The 22,492-nt window shown below is 39.5% G+C and overlaps 1 protein-coding gene across 7 annotated transcripts in view; it reads right to left on the bottom strand.

Moving 5' to 3' along the window:
• Positions 1 to 22,492, bottom strand: part of Hecw1 (HECT, C2 and WW domain containing E3 ubiquitin protein ligase 1) — a 417,595-nt gene that overhangs the window by 93,320 nt on the left and 301,783 nt on the right. For all 7 annotated transcript variants that reach the window (XM_058576839.1, XM_058576837.1, XM_058576840.1 and 4 more), the window contains 3 exons: positions 16,350 to 16,489; positions 14,063 to 14,184; positions 11,626 to 11,811 (listed from right to left, as the gene is read on the bottom strand). In XM_058576839.1, the coding sequence (XP_058432822.1) occupies positions 11,626 to 11,811; positions 14,063 to 14,184; positions 16,350 to 16,489 (448 nt within the window). The remainder of the gene's footprint in view (positions 1 to 11,625; positions 11,812 to 14,062; positions 14,185 to 16,349; positions 16,490 to 22,492) is intronic.

Here is a 22,492-nt window from a genome sequence, read left to right as displayed (position 1 = left end):
CTAACACCTGAAGACTAATCAATATCTATAGAATGATGAATGAATAGCAGAAGAAATCAGAGAAGAGATAAAAAAAATACTTAGAGGTAAATGAGAACACCAATACAATATATCAAAATCTCTGGGATACGATGAAGGCAGTGCTAAGAGGAAAGTTCATTGCATTGAGCTCATTCATTAAAAGAATAGAAAGTCAATGAGTAAATAACCTATCATTACATCTCAAAGCCACAGAAAAAGAACAAATCAACACCCAAAGTAGTAGAAGACAGGAAATAATCAAAATCAGCTGAAATCCATGATATTGAAACAAAAGAAACAATTGAAAAAATTGACAAAACATAAAGTTTTTTCTTTGAAAAAATGAATAAAATTGATAAACCCTTAGTCCTGCTAATGAAAAGAGAAAGAAATTAGGAAAACTATCCCATTCACAATAGCCTCAAAAAAAATTTAGGAATCAATATAATAAAAGAGGTGAAAGACCTCTACAAAGAAAACTATAGAATACTAAAGAAAGAAATTGAAAAAGGCCTTAGAAGATGGAAAGATCTCCCTTATTCTTGGATAGGCAGAATTAACATTGTCAAAATGGCCATTGTAACCAAAAACGTTATACAGATTTAATGTAATTCCTATTAAAATCCCAATGACATTCTTCATTGAAATAGAAAAAGCAATCATGAAATTCATTTGGAAAAATAGAGACTCAGAATAGCCAAAGTAATCCTTAGCAAGAAAAGTGAAGCAGGAGGTATCACTATACCATACCTCAAATTGTACTACAGAGCCAAATGGCATGGTATTGACACCAAAAAATGGCATAATATTGTCACCAAAACAGATATGTAGACCAGTGGTACAGAATAGAAGACACAGAGACACATCTACATAAATGCACATATCTCATACTAAACAAAACATATGTATATACCACCAATTATTCTTCTGTTATTGTTTTCACTTCATGTTAACACTTATTCCTTTATTTTTAAACTTCCTCAATCATTACTTAGGTATGTCATTTTTATAAGTTGAATCTGAAAGCATTTTCCTTTTGGTATGTGAATTTTACCCTATACCTACCTATTAGCATAAGTCCTATATTTGAGAGCCACCCCACGCGCCTGCAAGGTAGGCGGACCAGTGACCCACCGGCAGAACAGGCCCAGCGGCCTGCTGAGGGGCAGAGCCACCCCCTCCCCCCGCGCTTGCAAGGTAGGCGGAACTGTGACCACCAACAGAACAGGCCCAGCGGCTCACGGAGGGGCAGAGCCGCCAACCTCGCCGGCAAGGTAGGCGGACCTGCGACCCACCGGCAGAACAGGCCCAGGAACCCGCGGAGGGGCAGAGCTGCCCCACGCGCCTGCAAGGTAGGCGGACCCGCTACCGACTGGCAGAACAGGCCCAGCGGCCTGCCTGCGTGGTAGGCACATTGCCCCAATTGGAGGAGGGGCAGAGCCACTGCCCGTGCCTGCAAGGGAGACTTTGCAACTATACAAGAGCAATATAAATATATAGGGGGAAAATTCAATAACACAACAATTTCACCAAGCAGAAAGAAACGCAAACAGTATGAAGAGACAAGGAAAGAAAGGACCACAAGCAATGCAGGTCAACTCAACGTTAGAAGAGGTAATATCTGCAGCAGATGGAATGTCAGATAAAGAATTCAGGATATACATGCTTCAGATGATCTGGAGTCTCAAGGAAGACATTAGACAGCAAAATCAGACAATGAAAGATCACTTCAACAATGAATTACATAAACAAATCCAAGAAGCAAAAGATCAACTATACAGGGAGATAGAGGTTATAAAAAACAAACAAACAGAAATCCTAGAAATGCAGGAGGCAATAAACCAACTTAAAAACTCAATGGAGAATACTACCAGCAGAGTAGAACACTTAGAAGATAGAACATCAGACAATGAAGACAAAGTATTTCAACTTGAAAAGAACATAGACAGCTCAGCAAGACTGTTAAGAAATCATGAGCAGAACATCCAAGAAATATGGGATAACATAAAGAGACCAAACTTAAGAGTCATTGGGATACAGGAAGGTATAGAGGTCCAAACCAAAGGAATGAGCAATCTCTTCAATGAAATAATACGAGAAAATTTCCCAGACTTGAAGAATGAGACAGAATCCCAAATCCTAGAAGCCTACAGGACGCCGAATGTGCAAAATCATAAGAGATCCACACCTAGACACATTATAATGAAGATGCCCAACATACAGAATAAGGAGAGAATTTTAAAAGCTACAAGAGAAAGGAAGCAGATTACATTTAGGGGTAAACCAATCAGGATAACAGCTGATCTTTCAACACAGACTCTGAAAGCTAGAAGATCCTGGAATAACATATTTCAAACACTGAGAGAAAATGGGTTCCAACCAAGAATTGTGTATCCAGCGAAATTAAGCTTCAGGATGGAAGATGAAATTAAAACCTTCCACGATAAACAAAAGTTAAAAGAATTTGCAGCTGGAAAACCATCTCTCCAAAAAATCCTCGGCAAAACATTACAGGAAGAGGAAATGGAAAATAACAATGAAAACCAACAGTGGAAGGTAGTACAGTAAAGGGGGGAAAATAATCAAAGAGGAAAACAAACCATGTTTAGTAACATAAATAAACAAATATGGCTGGAAGAAGAACCCATATCTCAATAATAACCCTAAATGTTAATGGCTTAAACTCACCAATTAAGAGACACAGGCTAGTAGAATGGATCACAAAACATGACCCAACAATATGCTGCCTACAGGAGACACATTTGATAGGAAAAGACATACATAGACTGAAGGTGAAAGGTTGGGAAAAATCATATCACTCATATGGACTTCGGAAACAAGCAGGAGTGTCCATACTCATATCAAATAAAATAGATTTCAAGCCAAAGTTAATCAAAAGGGATAAAGAGGGACACTACATACTGCTCAAGGGAACCATACACCAACAAGACATAACAATCATAAATATATATGCCCCAAACAATGGTGCAGCTATGTTCATCAAACAAACTCTTCTCAAGTTCAAGAGTCTAATAGACCACCATACAATAATCATGGGAGACTTCAACACACCTCTCTCACCACTGGACAGATCTTCCAAACAAAAGTTGAATAAGGAAACTATAGAACGGAATAACACAATTAATAACCTAGACTTAATCGACATACATAGAATATACCACCCAACATCAAGCAGTTACACTTTTTTCTCAGCAGCACATGGATCCTTCTCAAAAATAGATCATATATTATGTCACAGGGCAACTCTTAGACAATATAAAGGAGTAGCGATAATACCATGCATCTTCTCTGATCATAATGGAATGAAACTGAAAATCAATGATAAAAGAAGGAAGGAAAAATCATGCATCACTTGGAGAATGAACAATAGGTTACTGAATGATCAATGGGTTATAGAAGACATCAAGGAGGAAATTAAAAAATTCTTAGAGATAAATGAAAACACAGACACAACATATCGGAATCTATGGGACACATTAAAAGCAGTTCTAAGAGGAAAATTCATTGCTTGGAGTTCATTCCTTAAAAAAGAAAAAAACCAACAAATAAATGATCTCATACTTCATCTCAAAATCCTAGAAAAAGAAGAGCAAAACAACAGCAAAAGAAGTAGAAGGCAAGAAATAATGAAAATCAGAGCTGAAATTAATGAAATCGAAACAAAAGAAACAATTGAAAAAATTGATAAAACTAAAAGTTTTCTTTGAAAAAATAAATAAAATCGACAGACCCTTAGCCATGCTAACGAAGAGAAGAAGAGAGAGAACTCAAATTACTAGCATACAGGATTAAAAAGGCAATATTACAACAGACACTTCAGAAATACAGAAGATAATCAGAAATTATTTTGAATCCTTATACTCCAATAAAATAGAAGATAGTGAAGGCATCGATAAATTTCTTAAGTCATATGATCTGCCCAGATTGAGTCAGGAGGATATAGACAACCTAAACAGACCAATATCAATTGAGGAAATAGAAGAAACCATAAAAAGACTACCAACTAAGAAAAGCCCAGGACCAGATGGGTATACAGCAGAGTTTTACAAAACCTTTAAAGAGGAACTAATACCAATACTTTTCAAGCTATTTCAGGAAATAGAAAAAGAGGGAGAACTTCCAAATTCATTCTATGAGGCCAACATCACCCTGATTCCTAAACCAGACAAAGACACTTCAAAGAAAGAAAACTACAGACCAATATCTCTAATGAACCTAGATGCAAAAATCCTCAATAAAATTCTGGCAAATCGGATACAAAAACATATAAAAAAAAGTGTGCACCATGATCAAGTAGGATTCATCCCTGGGATGCAAGGCTGGTTCAATATACGGAAATCAATAAATGTTATTCACCACATCAATAGACTTAAAAATAAGAACCATATGATCATCTCGATAGATGCGGAAAAAGCATTCGACAAAGTACAGCATCCCTTTATGTTCAAAACTCTAGAAAAACTAGGGATAACAGGAACATACCTCAATATTGTAAAAGCAATCTATGCTAAGCCTCAGGCTAGCATCATTCTGAATGGAGAAAAATTGAAGGCATTCCCTCTAAAATCTGGAACAAGACAGGGATGCCCTCTCTCACCACTTCTGTTCAACATAGTTCTTGAAACACTGGCCAGAGCAATTAGACAGACGAAAGAAATTAAAGGCATAAAAATAGGAAAAGAAGAACTTAAATTATCACTATTTGCAGGTGACATGATTCTATACCTAGCAGACCCAAAAGGGTCTATAAAGAAACTATTAGAGCTAATAAATGAATTCAGCAAAGTGGCAGGATATAAAATCAACACGCATAAATCAAAGGCATTCCTGTATATCAGCGACAAATCCTCTGAAATGGAAATGAGGACAACCACTCCATTCACAATATCCTCAAAAAAAAAATAAAATACTTGGGAATCAACCAACAAAAGAGGCGAAAGACTTATACAATGAAAACTACAGAACCCTAAAGAGAGAAAAGATCTTAGAAGATGGAAAAATATACCCTGTTCATGGATAGGCAGAACTAACATCATCAAAATGGCGATAGTACCAAAAGTTCTCTATAGGTTTAATGCAATGCCAATCAAAATCCCAACGGCATTTCTTGTAGAAATAGATAAAGCAATTATGAAATTCATATGGAAAAATAAAAGACCCAGAATAGCAAAAACAACTCTAAGCAGGAAGTGTGAATCAGGCGGTATAGCGATACCAGACCTCAAACTATACTACAGAGCAATAGTAACAAAAACAGCATGGTACTGGTACCAAAACAGGCGGGTGGACCAATGGTACAGAATAGAGGACACAGAAACCAATCCACAAAACTACAACTATCTTATATTTGATAAAGGGGCTAAAAGCATGAAATGGAGGAAGGATAGCATCTTCAACAAATGGTGCTGGGAAAACTGGAAATCCATATGCAACAAAATGAAACTGAATCCCTTTCTCTCGCCATGCACCAAAGTTAACTCAAAATGGATCAAGGAGCTTGATATCAAATCAGAGACATGGCGTCTGATAGAAGAAAAATTTGGCTACGATCTACATACTGTGGGGTGGGGCTCCAAATTCCTCAATAGGACACCCATAGCACAAGAGTTAATAACTAGAATCAACAATGGATGTGTAACTGATGTGATTCTGTAATCTGTATATGGGGTAAAAATGGGAGTTCATAACCCACTTGAATCAAAGTGTGAAATATGATATGTCAAGAACTATGTAATGTTTTGAACAACCAACAATAAAAAATTAAAAAAAAACAAAAAACAAATGGGACTTACTCAAACTAAAAAGTTTTTTCTCAGCAAAAGAAACAATAAGAGAGGTAAATAGGGAGCCTACATCCTGGGAACAAATCTTTACTCCTCACACTTCAGATACAGCCCTAATATCCAGAGTATACAAAGAACTCAAAAAATTAAACAATAAGAAAACGAATAACCCAATCAACAAATGGGCCAAGGATCTGAACAGACACTTCTCAGAGGAGGACATACAATCAATCAATAAGTACATGAAAAAATGCTCACCATCTCTAGCAGTCAGAGAAATGCAAATCAAAACCACCCTAAGATACCATCTCACTCCAGTAAGATTGGCAGCCATTATGAAGTCAAACAACAACAAGTGCTGGCGAGGATGTGGGGAAAAGGGTACACTTGTACATTGCTGGTGGGACTGCAAATTGGTGCAGCCAATTTGGAAAGCAGTATGGAGATTTCTTGGAAAGCTGGGAATGGAACCACCATTTGACCCAGCTATTCCCCTTCTCGGTCTATTCCCTAAAGACCTAGAAAGAGCATGCTACAGGGACACTGCTACATCGATGTTCATAGCAGCACAATTCACAACAGCAAGACTGTGGAACCAACCTAGATGCCCTTCAATAGACGAATGGATCAAAAAAATGTGGCAGTTATACACAATGGAGTATTACTCTGCATTAAAAAATGACAAAATCATAGAATTTGCAGGGAAATGGATGGCATTAGAACAGATTATGCTAAGTGAAGCTAGCCAATCCCTAAAAAACAAATGCCAAATGTTTTCTTTGATATAAGGAGAGTAACTAAGAACAGAGTTGGGAGGAAGAGCATGAGAAGAAGATTAACATTAAACAGGGGTGAGAGGTGGGAGGGAAAAGGAAAGAGAAGGGAAATTGCATGGAAATGGAAGGAGACCCTCAGGGTTATACAAAATTACATACAAGAGGAAGTGAGGGGAAAGGGGAAAAAAACAAGGGGGAGAAATGAATTACAGTAGATGGGGTAGAGAGAGAAGATGGGAGGGGAGGGGATGGGGGATAGTAGAGGATAGGAAAGGCAGCAGAATACAACAGACACTAGTATACCAATATGTAAATCAGTGGATGTGTAACCGATGTGATGCTGTAATCTGTATCCGGGGTAAAAATGGGAGTTCATAACCCACTTGAATCAAAGTGTGAAATATGATTTGTCAAGAACTATGTAATGTTTTGAACAACCAACAATAAAAATTAAAGAAAAAAAAATAAGTCCTATATTTGGCTTTACTTTTGTTATCTTATTTTTATTATTTACATTTTCTTTGTGGACACTTTTTTTGTGTGTGTTTTGCTACACAGACTATATTTTGTTTGATTTTAACTTTTGTAGGAATTTGGAAGAGAAAGACCTTGTTTTACATGGTACACATAGTTGCCTGTTAAGTTTGTCAAATAACTGGATTTAGGCTTCGTTTTGTAAATTGTCCAATTTGACTCTCCTTGTACCTGCTTGGAGTTTAGCACAACTTTCCTTCCTTTCTCACTGTCACACTCTTGTCACTTCCTCATCATTTTATTCCAGTCTGGGAATGTTGCTCCAGATAGTTAGAATACACTCTTCCAATTTAATTATTCATCTTTTCCCATATTTTACTCAGGTTTTGGTATATTTTAAAGCTTTGTAACAGCCATAATTTACATTTCTGTATTTGATTAACTTGAATGCTCACCAAGAGTTCTTTTTCTATTATGATTTTCCCATTTTTTTTATTTCTTGTTTTGCTTCGTAAGTGATCCGTCTGGAGAATGGCTTTGGCATTTGATCAGGATAGGTGAGAGAGTAGGTTCAGCTCTGATACATGAGATTGGTTTTTTGTTGTCTTCATACATAAATGACCAAATAATAGGATGACTGGGCTGCAACCTTTTCTTAGGAATATCTTGCAGTTGTTGCTCTGTGGATTTCTAAAGTTTAGTTTTTGGATGGGAAACTTGAAATTGTCTGAGTTTTACTCTTTTCTAGGTAACTTTTATATTATGATGGCTATGTTTTGACAAGATTTTTAGGAAACGTCTATTTAAAGACATTCCAGAGCATATACAGATAGAGAATTTATTTTAACTAATTTGTTTTGTTTGAAAAATACTTTATTGACAGATAGTAATTTTACCTCTTTATGTAGTACATGTAACTATTTTTACTGTAAATCCATGAATTAATCTGCCCACTTGAATAATTTATTGTAGTCTTTCGAAATTTTATTTAAATATTTATTTAACATTTACATATTAAACTTAATCAATGTTAATATTTACTATTCAGTTACTGTTGCTGTACTTATTATATTCTGATTTCTTCTTCAGGAACCTCTGTAAGTCATTCATCCAAAACTAAGGTAAGAGGTTCTTGGGGTTTCATCAGTGAGCAAAACTGATTCTTGCCTTCGAGGAGCTTAAAATCAAGCCAGAAGAAATAGACAGTGAGTGCTGGGCATGTTGGCACACGCTTGTAATCCCAGCGGCTTGGGAGGCTGAGGCAGGAGGATCACAAGTTCAATGCCAGCCTCACCAAAAGTGAGGCTCTAAGCAACTCAGTGAGACCCTGTCTCTAAATAGGGCTGGGGATGTGACTCAGTGGTTGGGTGTCCCAGATTTCAATCTCTGGTTCCCCCTACCCTCCAAAAAAGAAAAAAAAGTAAATCAACAATGAAGAGGACAATGCAAAGTATCTAGTGGGGTGTATGGGTTAAGGAACATGGGAAGGTGGGGTTCCTTCTGCTTTGGGTGCTGTTTCCATGTTCGCATGCTCTGTTAAGTGACTTGTTTTCCCTTAGCGTCATTTCTGCTCTGTTTTACCCTCAAGCTGTTAGTTTGGTTTTCCCTAAAATTCAACAGTGTTTATTTTTTAGCCACTTTCTTTGGTCTGCTGCTTCTCATCTTGTTTTCTGCTTTTTGTTTCCTTCACATGGTGGAAGCAGCTCTTCACAGGCTCCTTCTTGTCCTGTTATCTATTTATTTCATAGTGGAGGCCACCTCAGGCCCATGTCTGCCACAAGGCAGTACCCCATGGGGCCCAAAGCCCCACACCCTCCCTTGAGGGCAATTGTCCCCTTCTGCTTAGACCTGAGGTCATCTGTGAGGCCCACAGGCAGTCTCCATGGAACTTGGGCAGGAGGCTGTGTCCTCCTTGCTCCTGATGACAAAGGAGATAGTTGGCATTTTTGTCTTTGCTGCAGTTCTTCTGAAGTGTCACGGCTCGGCTCGGCCCGGAGCTCTTTCTAGCTCCCTTTGGGGGATGACTCTACATTCAAACATTCCCAACAGCTCTCCCCAGCCCTTCTGCTTCCCGCCAGGATGCATAATAATAAAAGTGAAGGTTGTTATCTCTGAATATATAGATAAAGCAAGAAGCAGATTGGTCAGGGTAGGGACAAGAAGGTGATTTTGGTACTGTGGACCCTGGTTTGGCCAGCGGTGAAGATGGCTCTTTTTACAGTGAGCTATATCATTTCGTTTTTTGTTGAATTGTGTTCCTAACTCTTAGTCTCCTGTACAATACATTCTTTCCAACTTAGAGGGTTGAGCTTGTAGGCTGTGTTCCAAAAATGTTTTTCTCAATCAATTCTCATCATTAATGGACTTTGGCAATGAGGGGGTCTCTTTCCCCTATGTCCCCCCCCCCAGTGGACATTTGCTACAGCATTCAAAGGACTGCCCACATGCCATGGTGAATTCCCACATTAATTTATTTATTCTTTGCCTCTGTTTATAAAATCATGAAGGCCAAAGAGGCATTATTATTGCTATTTATGAAAAGCAAAAAAACAAAACAAAAAAAGGCTTATAAAAGTGGAGTGACTTGCCTAGGGTGATTTGTTTGGGATGAGTTGGACCAGTCCTCTTTCACAGGACTATACCCATTTTTCCTCCCTATCCTCTTGTCTGACCGCCATAAATAAACTGTGATAGTACATTTCAAATATGGGACTAAAACTCCAATTCAGTACATGTTATTCCTTGGAAATTCTTTCTGCCACTTAGAGTGTGTTTTAAATCAATAAACAATTGGTGAAAACGTGTGTGTGTGTGTGTGTGTGTAGTCATACAGTGTTTGTATTAAATGGAAAGTAAAACACAATCTTCTCATTTCAAATTCGGATTTTTTTTCTTTTCTGCATATGATATTTTATTTCACAAAACAGAATTTTAGGAGAAAACTCTCTTGCCAGAAACTCTTTAATATGCATTCAGGCTAAAATTATGCAAACAGACTAAAATTTTGGTGTGTATCTCAGCCACTGTGCCCTCTCTCAGTATGATGACCTGGAGGTGACCGTGTCATCTGCTGTGTGTAAGATGGAGAGCCAGAGCCTTATTGCATTTGGGGGCCTCCCTGTCCCTGTGCAAAAGCTGCAGCCATAGAAATCCGAGGCTGAGCAAGTTGTTTACATAGTGTGTGCTTTTGCATGATAAACACTGCCTTTTTGTCCACTGATTCATAGTGGTGTTTTCTTGGCATCTTGGTCAAGCAATATGTGTAAATGTGGCTGCTGAAGACTACTGAGCACTAGGTGTGTATGGCTCTGATAAGATGCTCCTTTATTTTCTATTCTGGCTCAGGCTTTATTTCCCACCCTAAGGCATATCTGCAAGCTGTCATAATATAAATTCCTGTCATTTTCCCCAGTGGAGACCACAGCCACTAACTAAAAAGGTCCCAGGCAGTACATTCTAACTATGGTGGCTTTACTACTATATAAGGCATATCCCTAACCACTCCTGCAACTCACCCTTGGCTTAGGAAAGGCCCAGAGATTTGGCCCAAAGATACTGCTAAACATCCCATAATGCACAAGATGGGACTTGCATTAGTGGCACATTCTTTGCCCACATGCTGTAGAGAGTTCTGGTTTTCAGGCATGCTTATGGGCTTGTAGGAGCAGGATCTGTGGCTCCAAGGGGACAAAGATGACCTACAGGCTCCTTTTGGGGAACTATGGCTTTGTAGGTACACAAGGAGGCAAGGAACTGTCCAGTGCGGCTTCCCACTCAGAGATCATCAAAGGAGGGATTTTATTTAGCGAAGTTCATAAAAGTTTTTGCAGGAACAGGTCTTTGGTAAGTTGCTTGGCCTGTTCTATATATACATCAAGATGATTAAGAGAAAATATTCTTACTCTGGCAGACTCAGCTAGACTTCCAAAGCATTGCCGGGAAGGACCATTTGGATTAAGATCACATAGAACCAAAATGCAGGCCAGAAACCTGGCACAGGCCCAGTTCACCCCATTCCTGTTTGGTAGGAGATTTTAAGAAGAATTGAAGATATATTAGGGAAATCACAAGGAATGCAATAATGTCATTCCCCATTTAAACAGTAATGCTATCTACTGAGAGTTAGCTGTCTAAGAAGGGAACCCAATAATCTGCCACTGGAGACAATCTGGTTTTCCATTACCCAAATACAAATTTATAAAGATGTAGACAGTAGTTCTCAACCAAGCATGATCTTCACTGCCCAGGGGACACACCACAATGTCACCACTTAGGAAGTGTTCCATTGGTATCTAGTGGGCAGAGGCTAGAGATGCTGGCTAACATCTCATTATGCACAGGAAGTTGCCTCTGCCCAGCTACCCTCCAAAATAGTGCTGAGCTTGAGAAACCCTGATGTGGACAGGTATCACCCCCTTTCCTCCTGAAGGCCAATGTAACTCTGAGGCACAAAAACCTTCTTCCCGACAACCCTCCTCCTCATTCTCACCAGTCCTTTTCTTGGTGAACCAGAGCATTCCAGGAAAGCCTCACTCATTCATCACACTCACCTTCCCCTGCTGGTCTGTTTTGATCTCCCAGCCTCGGGGCAGTTCCAGCCGAGTGTCTGCGAACATGTTGATGAAATTCACCAAGTCCCGGTTGTGCTGGTAGCGTTCAAAATTGCGAGCATCTCTTCGGACTTTCAGAATCATGTGCTTTAAGCAGGTGCTACTGGTGAAGACTCGGTAGGCACTCTGAGACAGGTTCAGGGCGGATTGGAGTCGAGAGTGGGAAATTTGGAAAAACAGACTGAGTACACTTTGAGTATTTAAACATGACGTAATGTGATTGCTACACAGCAATTTATTGTGAGCTTGAGATAGAGGCCTCAGAAGCAAAGATCTTGCCCAAGAAGTAATCGTGCATTGATTATTAACACACATATATCATTCTAATTCTACCCAACTCTTGGCAGCCTTGGACAGTCATGTAAAGCTCCCTCACACCTTCTTCTACCTCTCTGGGCTTCACTCCTATCCCCTCATATCCCTTCATCCCTTCTCTGACTGCACAGGTCTGCCTTTCTTCTTATCTGTCTAACACAGGGTAGTAATTTAGGATCTGTGGGGATGTCAGGCTGGACTACAGAAGTGTCTCAATCCTTCAAATCCTATGTAAAACCTTGTGTGTGTAGAGATCAGGGGATGAGAGGAAACAAAGAATGTTTTAGGAATTTCTAAATACGCCAAATGACAATTTTATGGTACATAGGGCTGGTGTGTGTGTGTGTGTGTGTGTATGTGTGTGTGCGCGCGTGTGCGCACAGTAAAAGAACAGACTCTGTGAAACCAGGGAAGTTGACCCAGTGGATTTCATGGTCCACTTTGCCTAGCATTGATTGTCAGGGCATCAGTATCTGCCATACTTATTCTCCATTTGTGACTCTCCACTGCAGCACTGGGAATCTGCTCTGTATCCAACCAGTGGTCCCCCTTTTCCCAAGCCAGAACTGACATGACCTCATCAAATTATGGCTCTTGCCTTATGGAATCATTATCATCTAAATTCAGGCACCCAAAGTGAAAACTGCTGTTTTAAAACTAGTCTTTTTTTTTCTCTTTGGCAGGGGGGTGGGGTACTGGGGATTGAACTCAGTGGCACTCAATCACTGAGCTACATCCCCAGCCCTATTTTGTATTTTATTGAGACAGGGTTGCTTAGCACCTCACTTTTGCTGAGGCTGGCTTTAAACTGGCAATCTTCTTGCCTCAGCCTCCCGAGCCGCTGGAATTACAGGAGTATGCCACTACACCCGGCTCAGTCTTTCTTAATTCCTCATCTTCTACCCACCCATAACCACAGGGGACCCAAAGTCAATTGATTCCCTGAGAAATCTCTCTGAAGGCAGTTATTCCTTGCCATGCTCCCAGCCACTTCCTTAGGTTGGGCCTCCATCATCTCTCCCTTGAGCAGTTGAATTGGCCTCTACTCTTGGCCTCTCAGTCTTTCCCTATGCTCTGTTGCCAGAGAGAATGCTTCATCAACAGTGTGGTTACGCAGCCCCAGTGCCTAAGAGCACTGTGGGTTCCTGTTTCCCACTGAAGTAGATCCAGGATCCTTTGCATGGCTTACCAGGAGTCTGCTGATGATTCTCCAGCCCTCTGTCCCTGTCTGTAGCCTCTCTCACTTGGGCTACTCTGGAACCTTTATAGCTGTCCCAAACATACTAATAGAGAACACATTGTCCCTCTGCCTGGACTTCTTCCTACCCACTTTCTACCTTCCAGATTCAATGCACCTGTCTCCTTCTGCTTCTTTGAGCTCCCAGGGAACTTTGTCTTCTTTCAGTTTGGCCCTGACCTGTTTTGTTAAGCTGATTACTTTGGATGTCATCATCCCCTAGAAAAGACACCTAGTTCTTATGTGTCACCTTAATCTGTCTTTGTGATTCCAGCACCTAAACTGTGCCTGATCTGCAGTGTTGTTAAATGGGAAATTAACAAATATAGCGATATTGTGTCATTGTTCTTTTGAAAATACCCTCTAAAAATGCAATGAAAAAAAGTACATAATAAAATCACATCCAGTTCAATATTAGCCTGATATTTGAAAAACTGCATCAAAAGGATGTTTTCTACATCTAGGAAAAAAAATCTATTTTAAAATTTCTTCAGTGAAAATGATTGTATTAAATGGATCATAATGAAGGGGATCTATTCATTTCATGTTCTTTTAAAGTTTTAACAATAATAAAAATGAGTATTTGTTTTCAAAGTACTTTTACTGACATGAGCCTAACAAAAAACTAAAGAAGCAACAGTATTTCCAAATCCAGGCTTTTTACTTATTGGGAGACTCACAGTGAAAAGAATATATTGGATTTTTTCCCCCTCTCCTTGTATGGTGCAAAATTCTAGCCTTTTGGATCTATCAATTGACTTTACAAAGTTTGTTTGGGGTCTTGATGGAGCCAGGCCAGGCCTCCTCTGCTCTTGGAACACTCACATAATTGGCATGCAGCACAGTGAAGAATTCTGGGTTGGTGATGAACTTGACGGCTGGGGACTGCAGCAGCAAGGTGATTTTTTGTGAGTTAACGGGAGAAAGTGACCCTTCTCTCCTCAGATCTGGAAAAAGTGAAGCAAATCGACAGAATACATTTAGAAAAAAGTAGTTTCAAACCTGGTTCTTTTTTTTTCTTTTCCCACAGCAGTAGCACACAGATCTCTACCTGCACAGCAGAACTTGTTTTGAATAGCAACATGACCAGGTGTCATACCGGTAAAGCATCCCTTACAGAAATGCTTGGAAACAGAGTTTTTCAATTTTTTTTTCCAGATTCAGAATATTTGCAGATCCTTAATGAGATGTCTTGGGGATGGGACCCACGTCTACACATGAAATTCTTTTATGTTTCATCCACACTGTATACACTGAGCCTGAAGTTAATTTTATACAATATTTTTAATAATTTTGTACATGAATCTGTTTCATGGTGTGGAATTTTCCATTTGTGGTATCATGTTGGTTCTCAAAAAGTTTTATTTTTTGGAGCATATCAGATTTTGGATTTGGGGATTAGGGATGCTCAACTTGTATCACTTTCTGTAAGCCAGTTAAGAATCATTATTTCCTAGTAGCATTCCTCCATCATTTCAGGTAGGCACAAGTCTTCTAACATCTCCTCCCATTTATCCTGATGATTTTTTTCTTATTTTCTTTACAAGTTGATAACCATAGTTATGATAGATTCTGCAAAAAGGGTCACAATTTTCCCCCTCCTTGTATCCATACCCCTCTGCAATGGGACTTTGTAGCAATAATCCTTATTAAATTGGTGTCGGCCTTGTACCTTGCTTCACTTAGTAGATTGTAGCAGAAGTGACACGTCAGAGTTTCAGAAAGTTCTGTGTGTCTCATATCCCTGCTACCACTAAGAGAACAACTTGAACTAGCCTGCTGAGAGATAAATGATGGGGAGTAGAGACAAATCACCCATCTGAGGTCATCTCACACCAGCCAGCCCACAGCCAATACAACATTTGATCCAAGACATTTATCCGTGTGAGCCCAGCAGCATCCTGAGGACCCACCCAGCTGAGCTTGGCTCACATTGACAACCCACAGAACTGCTAGATGAATGTGTGGTTGTGAGTGTAAACCACTAAATCTGTGGATGGTTTGTTACACAGTAAATGCAAGTGATCCAATGCCAAACTCAGAAATCAATGTCCTCTTTCTTTTTTCTTCATGTTTCTAATTACTGGATCAGTGTACCGTGTCCCTCTCAGAAGGCCAAACAATGAAATTAATAACAGAAAAACTCACACTAGTCAGTTTGGTAAGTTTGTCTAGAAAATTGAATAGAATGGAAGCAATTAAAATTGTTGTTGAAACTGTATGTGCATTTAGGAGATCACATGAAAATGTCCAACATCCGTGTTGCTGTTGATGGTGGAGAGCTGGCAGGATGGGAATCACAATGTCTGCTTGGTGAGACTCTCTCTGAGCCTTCTTTTGGTGAAGAAAATTGCCATCATTTAACCCATTTCAAAGAGAAAGTGAATTATTAAGATGCCACTGTGGTAATCTTATATTGTTGTGGGTATAAAAAGTGGAAGCCAGTCTCATGGTTTTTGAATATCCTTGTCTGAGTAGAACTCAATTCAAAGAAATAAAAATCAGGAAAACTGGGCCCGACTGAATGCATACTGTAGTAAATAAAAAAAAATACTCTTGCACAGTGTACATAACCAGAAGCCTGCTGGAAAACCTCTTTCTGCCCAAGTTCTTTCCAGGGAGAACTGAATTTTCTTCTAAATGCAAAGTAATTGCTCCTAGTGTTGTCACATGGCTCATTTGAAATAGAGTGTGAATTTTTATAGCATGTTTTATTTATATGTGGAAAACCCTTAGGACACCAACAGATATATTTATTTAACAACAAAGGATTAAGCCATCATAAAAGCTACCTTGGTACACAAATATTGTGGCAAACTCAACTCCATCCCCCGAATCCATGTGCTTTCGTATCTCACCAGCCATGTTGGTGGTGTTCTCTTCACTGTGGATCTGTATCTCTTAAGTTTCCTGGGGGGAAGCTCCATTGTCTGCTTTACCCTGTTTGCACCATACCTCTTTCTCTTCTACCTTGGTCTTTTGCCCATTCTGTTGCTCTCTTAACTCTATGACCCCTGTCTAACCCATGAGGTATGGTGAAGGACTTGTACACTTCTGTCACACAGCTGTTGGATGCCCCCACTAGTATATGGGGACCCCTCATTTCCAATACCTAAGCTTGATTGGGGAGATTCAGCCTCTGAGTCACTCCCTCCACCTCCACCTCCTCCGGCTGGGACTTGCTCACAGCTTTGGCTGCCAGAATCCTCTTCAGATCTTTCTGTTGCAATGGTCCGCTGAATATTTTGATACCTTTGCATTAGAAAATGGAAAGATGGAGTTAACTTTTTTTTTTCTCCTTGTGGGAGGCCAATGCTCTGAATTAGACAAGAATCTGTAAAGAATTATCTTGAAAGTCAGAAAAGGAAATTCCCAAAAGACAGACAAAACAATCAGCAAGAGGAGTATGTCTAGATTATTTGATTTTGTTTTTGTTTTGAAAGCTAGGATGAATTTCAAATATGGTGACTTTCAATAATCAACAACAACAAAAATAACTAATCATGAAAAATAGCCTGTGTACTACATTAAACAAAATCAGGCTAAGTCTTAAATAAGGGTATGGGAAATAAATTAAAATGTTACAACTAAGGTATGGAATTATCACCACATTACTTTAATAGGCCTACAAAAAGGAATAATTGTTGCACAAACCTCTTTCTCCTTTACCTTGGTCTTTTGCCCATTCTATTGCTCTCTTTACCCTAGGATCCATGTCTAACCCATGAGGTATGGTGAAGGACTACTATTTGACAACTACTTGATATGACTGGGTAGAGGTCACAGAAATATTATAAAATATAATATTATAGTTTACAAGCATCCTGGCAGACAAATAAATACTTGCTGCTTATTTGAAGCCTCATTTTTCTTCCTAAGTTGGGGATTGACTCAGTTGGCTGACCAGTCAGTCACTTTCTCAGGTACTACATATTTATCAGCCCTCCCACCACGTGCATGTTCTGTTCTGAGCTTTCAGATCAGAGAGGATTAGAATATGACTGTCGTTGGAACATACAGTTGAGATGCAGCAAAGCAGGGAATGGCATGTAAAACACAACTCTAGCAATGTGAAGGCAGTCCAGATCATGTTAGAGACATGTGGGAACACACAAGGAGATCCTAAGGTAGGTAAAAGCTGGAGTATGAACTTATGGAAGAGCTTATTGAGCAGAAACATTTTCAGAAGGGAAAGCAACATGTGTGAAAGCAGGGTCCCCTGGGAGAGCTCTGGGAAACTTAGGGGTGGCATCAGGATGCATGGGCACCTGTTGGTGAGAGGAGACCAACAGAGAGGAAGGCAGGGATCATCTGAAGGATGCCCCAGCAGCAGTTTGGGTCGTAGGCCTCCTAACCTGAGGAACATCAGAATACCTTGTAGGACTTGTTAAAACATAGGTTTCTAGGCCTTATCCCCAGAGTTTATGATTTGGTAGATCTGGGGTAGGGCCTAAGAATTTGCATTTCACCTAGTGCCCAGGCGGTCCTGATGCTGCTGTTCCATGGGTTAGCTTTGAAAACCATTGCTCTTGATCCTAAGTAGAAAGTGAAAAAGAGATATAGGGCCAGATGTACGCTTAGAATGATCAGCCAACACTGGTGTAGAGAATGGGTGCAGGAGAGGAGCCTGAAGTCAGGCAGAGTAGTCTGATACTGCAACAGTCTGGGATGGAAATGCCAAAGGCCACCTCAGGCAGGAATGGTAGGTCATGTTGCTGAGGTGAGGGGAAACACCCATATACTTCAGGGATCTCAAGATAGGCTCTATCTTCCAGCAGAATACTCAGAAATTTTCTACACCTCCCTGCCCTTGATAGCCTGCTGTGTCTGCTTCATGTTATCTTTTAAGCAGATGCCCAGTTATTTATTTGTGTCTGCTCCACTCTCTATGCCTCAACCCAAGTAGCCTTCTTCCTTTCTCATACTACTTTTGTTTTGTTTAATGCCTCTCAGTCAATTAAAGTAACATGACCAGGACCCATATTTACTTCTCCTCAAGGCAGGGATGGAAGAAGGGGACATTTCAAGACATATTTAGCAGAATTTCTAATAATTTTGTAGGTAGTTTCAACAGGATTGTGGCTTCACTGGATATGGGGGTTGAAGAGGAGGAAGGAGACTATTGTGACCAGGTAGCTGGAGGTGGCAACACTGAAAGTCAGTGTTAGAAGGATGGACGGATTGGGGGAGATATTTGTTGGATTTGGATATGCTGATTTGGAGGTCCTTAAGGTCATGCAAGTCACACTATCCAAAGGGATGTTGCTTATATGGGTCTTGTGCTTAGGAAAGTGAGGAGTGAGTAGAGAGAGGCGGGCAAAGAGGAAGAAGAAGAGAATAGTATGGTAACCAGGAATAACCAGGTCTCTAAGTGCAATCCAAGATCAAACAAAGGAGGTACCCACATTGCACAGATGTGGCTCTATTGTGACAAGCTTCTGAAGGCCAGTGCTTCATTCTTTCCTTGAGCTTACAGAGGAAGCTTTCCTAAGTGTGGTAACTAGACTACTTGCAAGAGATTCATCTGGGTGACTGTCAATATTACAGAACTGAAGCAAAATAGAAACCTGAGATTCCAAGGTGCTCTTCAATTAGTATTATGTACATCTAGGTTTGGAATCACTGATCTAAGGGATTTTTTTAACATTTTATTTTATCTAGAGAGATTCTACTACTTACTCTGATAGCTGACAGGAGATACCTTTGCCTGTAGCAGTTACTGAGAGACACTTTCTGAGAAGACCTCTTAAAACGAAATGTGGAAGACAGAGGAATGAACAGAGTGACCTAACTATAGAGAGAAATATTTGGGTTTGTTTACACCTCAACATGTCTCTGGCAGGGAGGTTTGGAGAAGGAGAAGGATAGCCTTCTATAATCCTCCTCCTGCACCTCAGAGAATACAGCCCTGCAGGAGGGCAAAGTGGCCAATGAGAAGCTTCTGAAGTCTGAAACCTTGACTGAGGGGAGAACAGGGCCTTTCGAAGACTAAGGAAGCTTCTAATGGAATGATGCCCTAAAAGCTTTATAGCAGATTGTATTTTCCCAAAATGTGTTACCAGTTTTTTTTTTTTTTTAGTCCTATGTGCTATCACAGAACCTCTCTAAGAGGTAGATTTGATATTGTCACCCCCCCATGAGCCTGGGAAGATCTTGTGACTACTTTGTCTAATGTAGTATAAGGTGACAGTTTGTGATGGAACCCATGTTGTCAGGAAGCCCAGGCTACCTGGGAAATTTCTGTGAAGGTGTCCTCGTGGACATTCCTAGCCAACAGCTAGCATCAATCAAATATGAGAGTCTCCAGCTCCAGCCACCCTAACCACAGCCAAGAGATACTCCAGTGAGAACTGCCTTTCTGGGTCCAGTCAAGGGCATGAGAAACAATGATCATGATCCTAATGAAGATTGTAGGCTGTTACTTAGCAATCAATACCTGGGATGGGACTTTGACAAATGTCAAGTTGTCGCCTCTCTTTTTCTTCCCCAAATACAATGACCACAGCAGAGAATTTTCATGAGGACATATGATCTTATCTGATGATGAAAATGCCACCAATGTCACAATCTATTTCACATGTCTTCGATTGGACCTTGGTTATCTCATGCCTTACTAAGTCAACAGCCTCAAGTCCCAGATCCACTCCTGAACTTTGCTGAAGCTCAGGAGCAGTTTGGGGGAATCAGGGCACCAAAGAAGAGAAAGGGAGTCAGAAAGCCCATTGTCTTCTCCTTCATTAAGAATTATCTGTCAGTGTCTTCCACTCTTTTTTTGTTTTGTTTTGCAGTAAAAGGTTAAGTATTTATAGTATATGAAGGGCTAATGGAAATTGGTAAGAAAGTCAGCTGGAATATATAATTTATAAATGGACACACACACACACACACACACACACACACACCAAGTAAGACAAAGGAAAACCTTTCCAAAACAATGCTAAGCCAAACAACCAACAAAACAGAAACCCCCTAAAATCCATAAACAGACAGGTCACATGGAAGTGAATATAATTTTTAAAGAAAAGATTTTGGAAAAAATTGGATCCTCCAAGAAATAAAGTATAAGTGATTCCAAAATAAAAGGAGCACCTTCTAAATCAGCAAAACAAACCAAAAGATGAAATGGAAGTGAAGGTATTACTGGCACAGTGAACTCATAAAACCACAATAGAAGATAGTTAAGCACTGATAACAAATACCAATACCATGTTCATCTTCCCAGACTTGCTCTTTTGGGAACAAAACCTCAAAAGAATACTATATTTAAAAATAGTCTTAACATTTAACAGGCTTTGGTGGCTAAGTCAAAAATAGTAATAAAAGCAATAAACAAAATACTCAACAACATAAGAAATTAAATTAACTTAATTATAGCCACTTGATGGGATAGTATATGAGCATTTAAATGTCAATCTGAATATTATGTGGCAATAGGAAATGCTTATATTCATTTATATCATGAATATAAAACTAACTACATGTTACCTTATAATCATTTAAGAATTGTATATAATTAAAGATGGATACTTTTTTTTTTTAAAAAAAAAGCCTAATCCATGAAGTAATAGGAATGTAGATTTTTTTCTATTTAAAATTTCTATCTCCCTCTGGAATATTATAATTTTATACAACTAACTTAAAAATCAGACTTTAGTTGCTTATTTAAAATGAGAATTCATGCTTATATTTCCTGATTGCTCAATACCTATGTGTGAAGATAGAGTTAATTAAGTCTGGATATTCCAAAGGCATAGGAATTAACTCAGGAAATAATCTTGTACTGAGGTATATTAAATTTTTAGCACCTCACTAGGTGGCGGAAGGATTACAAAGAAAACCAAGACAAGAAGGTAAGAATGGTAACAGGGGCACACATAGTCAAGAGGCTACAGAGGAAGAAGTCACTAGCTCTGTCCTGGGTGGAGGTGTCACAAGGCTCATGATTTTTGAGTGAGGCCAGTAGAATGAGATGTGGCCCAGGTTGGAGGTAGGTGTGGCCCCTGTAGAGGGAGCATGTGGTCACACCATAAGGCCTGGAAGAGTGTGCTGTCGTTACAAAGTGACCAAGGTTGAACACAGTCACATTGCCATTGGGTACTCTGTACTCGGTGTACATTTCCTTGGGTGCAGAGTCAGGAGAAATTCCTTGTAAAACTTGGAAATGTTTCTATTTTGTGGTGAGACAGTGAACTTGTAAATTTCTCCCAATGACTTCAGGTTATCAGAAAATGACCCCTCAGTGTGATCATATGTGAGATAGATAAAGACTGATAGTATACTTTGCACAGCTACCCTTATCACACCAATTCACAGAAAACCTTAAATACTTGAAAGCATAGGTTAAGATAAGTATTTAAAAGCTTGGATACTTATCTGAAGGTTATCTGACCTTCCCTAAGTAGGATTTTTCACAAGAAATAAGCACTTTCTCAAATTGCTAAATTCCTTTTCTCTATCTGCCCAGATGAACTGCAAATGCAACTCCCCATTCAACAAAATCTGGCTGCCTTTCCTATGTGATCATCTCCACGGAGGGCACGGGAGTTGACACATGAAAGGCGCAGATCTTCTCAAGAGGCTGGGTTCCAGATGGTTCTGGTCTAATTTTTATATCATACAATCAGAACACATGAACTTTCATGGATTTTTGTGCCATAGGTCAAGGTATTTCCTTCTGCTTCGAATGCACTGTATTATTTAATCATTTGATGTATTGTTGATTTGATTATTGCCTAGTGTTCAAACCGTTCCTCTTGTAGATAACAGCCTATGACACCTTCTTAGTTTGCTGAACACTCTTAGCTCCTCTGTTCTGGCAAGACAGGCCTAAAGGTTAATTTTTGCTTATGAAATGGCATAGAATGAACTTCTGTGTCCCCTGCATTTTGTCACAACAGTTTTGTTGCAATCACCATGACAGGACCATCTCATGGATTTTTGGCGCATTTGTGTCTAATAAAACTAGCATATCACAAGATATTTATTGTAATATGCTTTGTTTCTGTGGGGATGACTGTGGAGAAATGTGCTGCCAATGAAAATCTTTTCATTAATGATTTAAGCACTCAGCTATTGAAGAGGAAAAATGGAAAGCAAATGTCTTCCCAATGTTCAAGCAATAAAAGAATATTCTGATAGTGTGAGAAGTTGTTCAATTAGTTTTTGCCTCCATGTGGCTTTTTTTTTTTTGTACTGGGGATTGAATCCAGGAGTGCTCAACCACTGAGCCACATCCCCAACCTTTTTTTCTATTTT

The sequence above is a fragment of the Marmota monax genome, unplaced genomic scaffold, assembly GCF_021218885.2.
Source record: "Marmota monax isolate L192 unplaced genomic scaffold, Marmota_monax_Labrador192_F-V1.1 WCK01_AAM20220418_F8-fsc00109, whole genome shotgun sequence".
NCBI lineage: Eukaryota > Metazoa > Chordata > Mammalia > Rodentia > Sciuridae > Marmota > Marmota monax.
The sequence above is the reverse complement of the archived record's forward strand: the minus strand, read 5'-3'. Positions and strand labels throughout refer to the sequence as shown.